The 9,948-nt window shown below is 45.6% G+C and overlaps 1 protein-coding gene across 5 annotated transcripts in view; it reads left to right on the top strand.

Moving 5' to 3' along the window:
- dock3 (dedicator of cytokinesis 3) overlaps positions 1-9,948 on the top strand; it is a 442,683-nt gene that overhangs the window by 267,737 nt on the left and 164,998 nt on the right. For all 5 annotated transcript variants that reach the window (XM_064967497.1, XM_064967500.1, XM_064967498.1 and 2 more), the window contains exon 9: positions 3,124-3,281. In XM_064967497.1, the coding sequence (XP_064823569.1) occupies positions 3,124-3,281 (158 nt within the window). The remainder of the gene's footprint in view (positions 1-3,123; positions 3,282-9,948) is intronic.

Genomic DNA, 9,948 nt, shown 5'->3' with positions numbered 1-9,948 from the left:
TGGACCAATCATAGTCAGTACATTCATCTTCAGATAGCTAGGTGGACCAGTCAGAGTCAGTACATTCATCTTCAGATAGCTAGGTGGACCAGTCAGAGTCAGTACATTCATCTCCAGATAGCTAGGTGGACCAGTCATAGTCAGTACATTCATCTTCAGATGGCTAGGTGGACCAGTCATAGTCAGTACATTAATCTCCAGATAGCTAGGTGGACCAGTCATAGTCAGTACATTCATCTTCAGATAGCTAGGTGGACCAGTCAGAGTCAGTACATTCATCTTCAGATGGCTAGGTGGACCAGTCATAGTCAGTACATTCATCTCCAGATAGCTAGGTGGACCAGTCATAGTCAGTACATTCATCTTCAGATAGCTAGGTGGACCAGTCAGAGTCAGTACATTCATCTTCAGATAGCTAGGTGGACCAGTCATAGTCAGTACATTCATCTTCAGATGGCTAGGTGGACCAGTCATAGTCAGTACATTCATCTTCAGATAGCTAGGTGGACCAATCAGAGTCAGTACATTCATCTTCAGATGGCTAGGTGGACCAGTCATAGTCAGTACATTCATCTTCAGATGGCTAGGTGGACCAGTCAGAGTCAGTACATTCATCTCCAGATAGCTAGGTGGACCAGTCATAGTCAGTACATTCATCTTCAGATAGCTAGGTGGACCAGTCAGAGTCAGTACATTCATCTTCAGATAGCTAGGTAGACCAGTCAGAGTCAGTACATTAATCTCCAGATAGCTAGGTGGACCAGTCAGAGTCAGTACATTAATCTCCAGATAGCTAGGTGGACCAGTCAGAGTCAGTACATTCATCTTCAGATGGCTAGGTGGACCAGTCAGAGTCAGTACATTCATCTCCAGATAGCTAGGTGGACCAATCAGAGTCAGTACATTCATCTTCAGATAGCTAGGTGGACCAGTCAGAGTCAGTACATTCATCTTCAGATAGCTAGGTGGACCAATCAGAGTCAGTACATTCATCTTCAGATAGCTAGGTGGACCAATCATAGTCAGTACATTCATCTTCAGATAGCTAGGTGGACCAATCAGAGTCAGTACATTCATCTTCAGATAGCTAGGTGGACCAATCAGAGTCAGTACATTCATCTTCAGATGGCTAGGTGGACCAATCATAGTCAGTACATTCATCTTCAGATGGCTAGGTGGACCAATCAGAGTCAGTACATTCATCTTCAGATAGCTAGGTGGACCAATCAGAGTCAGTACATTCATCTTCAGATGGCTAGGTGGACCAGTCAGAGTCAGTACATTCATCTTCAGATAGCTAGGTGGACCAATCAGAGTCAGTACATTCATCTTCAGATAGCTAGGTGGACCAATCAGAGTCAGTACATTCATCTTCAGATGGCTAGGTGGACCAATCAGAGTCAGTACATTCATCTTCAGATAGCTAGGTGGACCAATCAGAGTCAGTACATTCATCTTCAGATGGCTAGGTGGACCAGTCATAGTCAGTACATTCATCTCCAGATGGCTAGGTGGACCAGTCATAGTCAGTACATTCATCTTCAGATGGCTAGGTGGACCAGTCATAGTCAGTACATTCATCTCCAGATGGCTAGGTGGACCAGTCATAGTCAGTACATTCATCTTCAGATGGCTAGGTGGACCAGTCATAGTCAGTACATTCATCTTCAGATGGCTAGGTGGACCAATCAGAGTCAGTACATTCATCTTCAGATAGCTAGGTGGACCAATCAGAGTCAGTACATTCATCTTCAGATGGCTAGGTGGACCAATCACAATAAGATAACAGGAGGTTGACATCACCCAGTATGAAGAAACACAACTAGTTAAACACCACTATGAACATGTTCACTTAAACAGTAATTAGCATTCAACATGTCCTCACCTGGGATTTGAACCGATTGATTACATTAAATTCTAATCTTCCTGCACCGCCTCCATATCTGTGTCCATTATTGTTTGATATCAATATTCTCTCATCATTGATTTGATTTGCTTATTTAAGCATTTTCAGGTTTTTCTGTATCGTTGTTGGCATTTTGCTCTGTTTTAATGGTACTCCCGAATCACTGAGAAATAAAATAGTTTTTCTTGAGTGTTACATTTAGCACAGCTGAGATTTACATTGAAGTGCAAAGTGTAGCAGTGAAATCAGTGATTGACACAGACATGATGGAGACGCAGGTGTAGCAGGAAGATTGGAATGCTGTGAACCAGGTGGTTGTGAGTTTAAATCCCAGGTGAGGACATGATGAATACTAATTACTGTATAAATGAACATGCACAACATGTATGTCAAATATGTAAGTTGAAAGACCATGTTAAATGTACTGTGTGTGTAACTAATTCCACAAAATGGCAAATTAATAATTTGTATTTGAGACAAATTGAGTAAACACATCATTTTAAGTTGACTGAATTTTTGCCTACGTTTTCTCATGTTGGAGCTAAGTTTGGGCCAACTAAAAATGTTAAATTCAGGTAACACTTTTACCGTCAAGTTAATTAAGTAAACAAGAAAAAAGGCAGTGTATTCTAGCCCTGTGTACACGTCTCTGTGTACACGTCTCTGTGCCGTCTCGTCTACGCAGGCTGACAGTGTATTCTAGCCCTGTGTACACGTCTCTGTGTACACGTCTCTGTGTACACGTCTCTGTGCCATCTCGTCTACGCAGGCTGACAGTGTATTCTAGCCCTGTGTACACGTCTCTGTGTACACGTCTCTGTGTACACGTCTCTGTGCCGTCTCGTCTACGCAGGCTGACAGTGTATTCTAGCCCTGTGTACACGTCTCTGTGTACACGTCTCTGTGTACACGTCTCTGTGTACACGTCTCTGTGCCATCTCGTCTACGCAGGCTGACAGTGTATTCTAGCCCTGTGTACATGTCTCTGTGTACACGTCTCTGTGTACACGTCTCTGTGCCGTCTCGTCTACGCAGGCTGACAGTGTATTCTAGCCCTGTGTACACGTCTCTGTGTACACGTCTCTGTGTACACGTCTCTGTGTACACGTCTCTGTGCCGTCTCGTCTACGCAGGCTGACAGTGTATTCTAGCCCTGTGTACACGTCTCTGTGTACACGTCTCTGTGTACACGTCTCTGTGCCGTCTCGTCTACGCAGGCTGACAGTGTGCGTCGGAGCCACGGTGTAGAGCCCTGTCGTATCCCCGTCCCTCACCACCTGTTCGTCAGCCTGAAGAGCTTCACCTACAACACCATGGGAGAAGACACAGACGTCTCCTTCTCTCTCTACGACCTCAGGGAGGGGAAACAGATCAGGTAAAAGGGACGCAAAGCGTTTTCGGGGTCCAACTACCTGAACAACCGGAGGAAGTGAAAGCTATCAAGTAAAAGGGATTCTAGAGTTTCCGGTTTAACGTTCAACGGGGGCCTGTTCACCTGTACAACCTGAGAATCCGGTGATGGAGTGGAAATATAGAAGAGGTTATGGAACACCCCTGTTTTTTGGAAAAGCAACTGTTAAAAGTCGTCCATATCAACATCGTTGTAGTCAAAATGTTTATGAAATTTGATTGATTTCCTCTGATCCATTTAGCCGTTTACATGAAAAACATTTAAGTACTTTGCATTCGCTTAAAACCTCGTTCAGTATACATTTTCCTGACAATTAGTCCCTGATGTTGAACTAGCAGTACAGTGCTGCTGTAATGAATAATGCATAGTTTCATTAATGTGGCTAATAAATAATGTATTGTTGTTTTAGTGATCTTAAAAGATAATGAATAGCTAATGTATATAATGAGATTGATGTAGAGCAGTGTGTGTGTGTGTGTGTGTGTGTGTGTGTGTGTGTGTGTGTGAGATGGGGAAGCAGGGGGGAGATGAGGGAGAGATGGGGGAGGCAGGGGAGAGATGGGAGGAGATGGGGGAGGCAGGGGGAGATGGGGGAGGGATGGGGGAGGCAGGGGGGCAGATGGGAGAGGGGGAGGCAGGGGAGAGATGGGGGAGGCAGGGGAGGGATGGGGGGCAGGGGGAGGTGGGGGAGATATGGGGGAGGCAGGGGAGAAATGGGGGAGGCAGGGGAGATATGGGGGAGGCAGGGGAGATATGGGGGAGACAGGGGAGAAATGGGGGAGGCAGGGGAGAAATGGGGGAGGCAGGGGAGATATGGGGGAGGCAGGGGAGATATGGGGGTGGCAGGGGAGATATGGGGGAGACAGGGGAGATATGGGGGTGGCAGGGGAGAAATGGGGGAGACGGGAGAAATGGGGGAGGCAGGGGAGATATGGGGGAGGCAGGGGAGAAATGGGGGAGACAGGGGAGAGATGGGGGAGGCGGGAGAGATGGGGGAAACAGGGGAGAGATGGGGAGGCGGGGAGAGATTGGGGAGAGATGGGGGATGCAGGGGGAGATGGGAGGATGGGGGAGGCAGGGGGGAGATGGGGGAGGCAGGGGGGATATGGGGGAGGCAGGGGAGATATGGGGGAGGCAGGGGAGATATGGGGGAGGCAGGGGAGATATGGGGGAGACAGGGGAGATATGGGGGTGGCAGGGGAGAAATGGGGGAGACGGGAGAAATGGGGGAGGCAGGGGAGATATGGGGGAGGCAGGGGAGAAATGGGGGAGACAGGGGAGAGATGGGGGAGGCGGGAGAGATGGGGGAAACAGGGGAGAGATGGGGGAGGCGGGGAGAGATTGGGGAGAGATGGGGGATGCAGGGGGAGATGGGGGAGGCAGGGGGGAGATGGGGGAGGCAGGGGGGGTAGACAGAGGAGGAGGGAGATAGCTAGACGAACAGCGGGCAACACACACACATACTGTGTACCTCCTCTTTCCTGCGTCCCCCTTCCTCCACCTCCACACACAGAGATCAGCTTAAGGAAACTTGTCCAGTTGGCTTGACCTTGATAACCTGTTGTCAAGATAACTTGTTGTTGTCATGGCATTATCTTCTCTCACAATGACAGTCAGCTCAGGTTACAAGTGGCAGGTGTGTGTGTGTGTGTGTGTGTGTGTGTGTGTGTGTGTGTGTGTGTGTGTGTGTGTGTGTGTGTGTGTGTGTGTGTGTGTGTGTGTGTGTGTGTGTGTGTGTGTGTGTGTGTGTGTGTGTGTGTGTGCACTTCCTTGTGCGTGCGTGCGTGTGTGTGTGCGTGTGTGCGTGCGTGTGTGTGTGTGTGCGCTTCCTTGTGCGTGTGTGTGTGTGTGTGCGTGCGTGTGTGTGTGTGTGTGTGTGCGCTTCCTTGTGCGTGTGTGTGTGTGTGTGCGTGTGTGTGCGCTTCCTTGTGCGTGTGTGCGTGTGTGCGTGTGTGTGTGTGTGTGTGTGTGTGTGTGTGTGTGTGTGTGTGTGTGCGTGCGTGCGTGTGTGCGTGCGTGCGTGCGTGCGTGTGTGTGTGTGTGTGTGTGTGTGTGTGTGTGGCAGCCTCTGTTCTGAAGGAGGAGGTGATGAAGATACACTGTAGTCTGTCACTGAGAACATACTACATCAACCCTCTGCGATACTGACATGTATTTGTCATCCTTCAGAACCCAGGAGGGGAAAGAAAGAACAAAAGGAACAGCAACAACTTATAGAGAGAGAAATATTTACTGTTCATGTGATTCTGGTCTCTGGAGGTGCTCTGGAGAAATATAAAGAGGGTAATATGTAGAGGAGGACTTGTTTCACGAGAACACAGTAGAATCAATAAAGACTGAAGAGGTTTGCCTTGAGACCGAAGGAGCTCTAGTAGTTTTATAGTTTCCAAGGAGACTTAGTTACCAAGGAGGCATATTTAAATAAATGTGGGCTGAAGTGTAGCTTTCTTTGTCAAATCTCCTCTCCTTTCCTTTCCTTTCCTCTCCTCTCCTCTCCTCTCCTCTCCTCTCCTCTCCTCTCCTCTCCTCTCCTCTCCTCTCCTCTCCTCTCCTCTCCCTTCCCTTCCCTTCCCTTCTCTCCTCTCCTCTCCTCTCCTTTCCCTTCTCTCCTCTCCTCTCCTTTCCTCTCCTCTCCTCTCCTCTCCTCTCCTCTCCCTCCTCTCCTCTCCTCTCCTCTCCTCTCCTCTCCCTCTCCTCTCCTCTCCTCTCCTCTCCTCTCCTCTCCCTCTCCTCTCCTCTCCTCTCCTCTCCTCTCCCTCTCCTCTCCCCTCCTCTCCTCTCCTCTCCCTTCCTCTCCTCTCCTCTCCTTTCCTCTCCTCGCCCTTCCCTCCTCTCCCCTCCTCTCCTCTCCCCTCCTCTCCTCTCCTCTCCTCTCCCTTCCTCTCCTCTCCTCTCCTTTCCTCTCCTCGCCCTTCCCTCATCTCCTCTCCTCTCCATTTATGACAGAACTATAACTGCAGTCCATCCCACTCACAACCTGTCCATGTGCTAGCCCTGCGTAGGCTGAGAGGGCAGCCGAAAACAAGACTATTCTTATTTTTATTCAACCAATGCCCCCCCCTCACATATTCCCTGTTTGTGGTTGTTATAGTAACGCGAGTTCCTCTGTAACTGTAGTGGTTGTTATAGTAACGCTAGATCATGGAGTTCCTCTGTAGACGTAGTGGTTGTTATAGTAACTCTAGATCATGGAGTTCCTCTGTAACTGTAGTGGTTGTTATAGTAACGCTAGATCATGGAGTTCCTCTGTAGACGTAGTGGTTGTTATAGTAACGCTAGATCATGGAGTTCCTCTGTAACTGTAGTGGTTGTTATAGTAACTCTAGATCATGGAGTTCCTCTGTAACTGTAGTGGTTGTTATAGTAACACTAGATCATGGAGTTCCTCTGTAACTGTAGTGGTTGTTATAGTAACACTAGATCATGGAGTTCCTCTGTAACTGTAGTGGTTGTTATAGTAACACTAGATCATGGAGTTCCTCTGTAACTGTAGTGGTTGTTATAGTAACGCTAGATCATGGAGTTCCTCTGTAGACGTAGTGGTTGTTATAGTAACTCTAGATCATGGAGTTCCTCTGTAGACGTAGTGGTTGTTATAGTAACTCTAGATCATGGAGTTCCTCTGTAGACGTAGTGGTTGTTATAGTAACTCTAGATCATGGAGTTCCTCTGTAGACGTAGTGGTTGTTATAGTAACTCTAGATCATGGAGTTCCTCTGTAGACGTAGTGGTTGTTATAGTAACTCTAGATCATGGAGTTCCTCTGTAACTATAGTGGTTGTTATAGTAACTCTAGATCATGGAGTTCCTCTGTAACTGTAGTGGTTGTTATAGTAACACTAGATCATGGAGTTCCTCTGTAGACGTAGTGGTTGTTATAGTAACGCTAGATCATGGAGTTCCTCTGTAACTGTAGTGGTTGTTATAGTAACTCTAGATCATGGAGTTCCTCTGTAACTGTAGTGGTTGTTATAGTAACACTAGATCATGGAGTTCCTCTGTAACTGTAGTGGTTGTTATAGTAACACTAGATCATGGAGTTCCTCTGTAGACGTAGTGGTTGTTATAGTAACGCTAGATCATGGAGTTCCTCTGTAGCTGTACACACACACACACACACACACACACACACACACACACACACACACACACACACACACACACACACACACACACACACACTGTTCAGCACCACAACATTACTCAGTGATTGAAATAATCCCTAGTTCCTTCCCTCTTTTATTTTTTTATTTCACCTTTATTTAACCAGGTACGCTAGTTGAGAACATGTTCTCATTTGCAACTGCCTATTCCTCCAGCTCCCTTGTTGTACTCACAGGTATGATTTCATTGTAAACTCAGATTTTATTAGTGTCCAACAAAACATCATTCAACATTCAGTTTTTATTTAAAACATTGTCTCCGTTGAACACAGACTCCATAAATATCACTGCTCTCCAGGTCACTGTGCACAACTCACTGCAACTTGACCTGCGATTGGGTAAAGCTACATTCAGAAACCTCTCTGCGTTTTCTGTGCAAACAAACAATGGAAATTACATATTGATTTTGTCATCCAGCCTGGATGTTACCCTTTTTCCACACTGAACATGTTTAAATACTGTATGTATCTAATACTTCTGTATTGTTTGATCCTGTATTGTTTCAATGGTCTCTTAACTAAAGTCTCATTTTAGCTGAGTGCTGAGTGGTGGGTATCCTCATATCACTCCCCTGAGGAAGACATTAGCAGGCAGCCATCTTTGATGATTGTGCAATGCTGTGTGGTTTGGGGTGTGCATCTGAAATGGCCCGTTATTCCCTATAAATCTCCCCCCCCCCCCACACACACACACAGGCGCTCTGATCCAAATAAGTGGACTAGGGAATAGGGGTCCATTTTGGACACACACCTCAAACCACAGCACCATTCATCAAAGACTGCCCACCCTGCAGTCTGCTCTCAGAGTGCAGCTGCAGGGACTCAGACTCGGTATCGCGTTCCCCACAGCTCTCACTCCCCAGGGATGATAGATTCTCCTTGAGTCTGTGTGTGTTAGAATATAAATATCTAGCTACTGTTGTGTCTTTGGTTATGCCGGATTAAGTGATATGACATGCTATTCTATAAAATCCTTTTCTCCGTAATTAATATTACCTGATTGAGCTAATCATGTAAATGTAATTAACTAGAGAGTCGGGGCACCACAAAATAATATTTATAGAGCTGTTATCTTCCGAATAAACTCTTAAAGACCTAGTAATATTTTACATCAATAGCAGTCAATATTAATCGTCACCTTAATTCAGTCTCATCTGAAAGTTGTAAATTCTTGGTTATCTTCATGAACCTTGGCTAACAAGTTGAATCAGCAATACAAAATTGGGTTTAATTATTTATTTACTAAATACCCAACTAATCACACAGAATTACATGTACAAAGAATGAATCATACCTTGATTACAAATTACCTTATAAAGGAAAATGTCCCTAGTGGACGGAACAGATATGACAGCTGGTTACACAAAAGAAAAGTGAAAGAGCGGGAAGACTGAGGGACAAAGAGAGAAGCTGTGCTATCATAAATACATTATCTTATGCATTCTAAATTACCGCCCATTTGAAAAGGAAAATGCAATAAATATTTACTGTGGTAGATGGAAGGCCGTGTTGCCAAACCGAGTCCTTTGTCCTTCGAAGAATGTCTCTGGTGGTCAATTGCATATGTTGTAGTAACGTCGTTGTGTGATAGACGGGATACTCTGTCTGTTCTTTCCTAGCCTGCGTTTGCAGCTGCTGTTGCTAACTCAACGACTAGGGGGATTCACTTCTGTAGTGAATAAGAGTTCAAAGTTCATACCATTCGTAACCAAAGCTTACGCTGAGGTTGGCTTAGTTCTGTAGTGGACATGTTAGTCCTTTTAACGCAGAGGCTGCAGACCTCACGTACTTGGAACAGGAGATTACATTTTTGTCAAGGGCTTATATAGTGGAGGGCGAAAAGGGGTGTGTTTCATAGTTTACAACCTGTGTCTCCTCACGTGGGCGGGCCACTGAGTCGGGCCTAATTCACTCATGAAAACCCAATTCTCACATTTTAGAAGCTAAAATTACATTTCATCCCATCACAAATAATTTCATATTCAAACATTTAAATTGAACAACAATTCCATGTGAATCCGATAACTCTGATGTGTAGACTTTCCACTGTAGAGTTTATGTTGTCTTATCATTGATGAGAATGTCTCAGATGACCACTGAACTGACATCCTATTCATTAAGTACCACCGTATATGTTCCATTGGTCGGATTACCAGAATATAGTTCATTTCCCCCCACCTTCTGATGTTCCCAGAATCTCTATGTTAAACAAGGGTTTTGCAAATGTAACATCCGTAGGGTAGAGAGAGGACAAAGGGGAGAAGAGGTATTTATGACTGCCATTAACCTACCCCCAGGCCAACGTTATGACACTACCTTAGAGGACTTGAAACTACACCTGGATACTATAGCTAGCTTACCCAAGAGCGTTAGTTCGACTTCAAACTAACTATCTTACAAAAAAAAAATATATATATAAAAAATATATATATATATTTTTGTTGGTTTTTGTTTTATTTAACTAGGCAA

Source organism: Oncorhynchus masou, chromosome 6, assembly GCF_036934945.1.
Source record: "Oncorhynchus masou masou isolate Uvic2021 chromosome 6, UVic_Omas_1.1, whole genome shotgun sequence".
NCBI lineage: Eukaryota > Metazoa > Chordata > Actinopteri > Salmoniformes > Salmonidae > Oncorhynchus > Oncorhynchus masou.
This window is presented reverse-complemented; position numbering and strand designations above follow the sequence as displayed.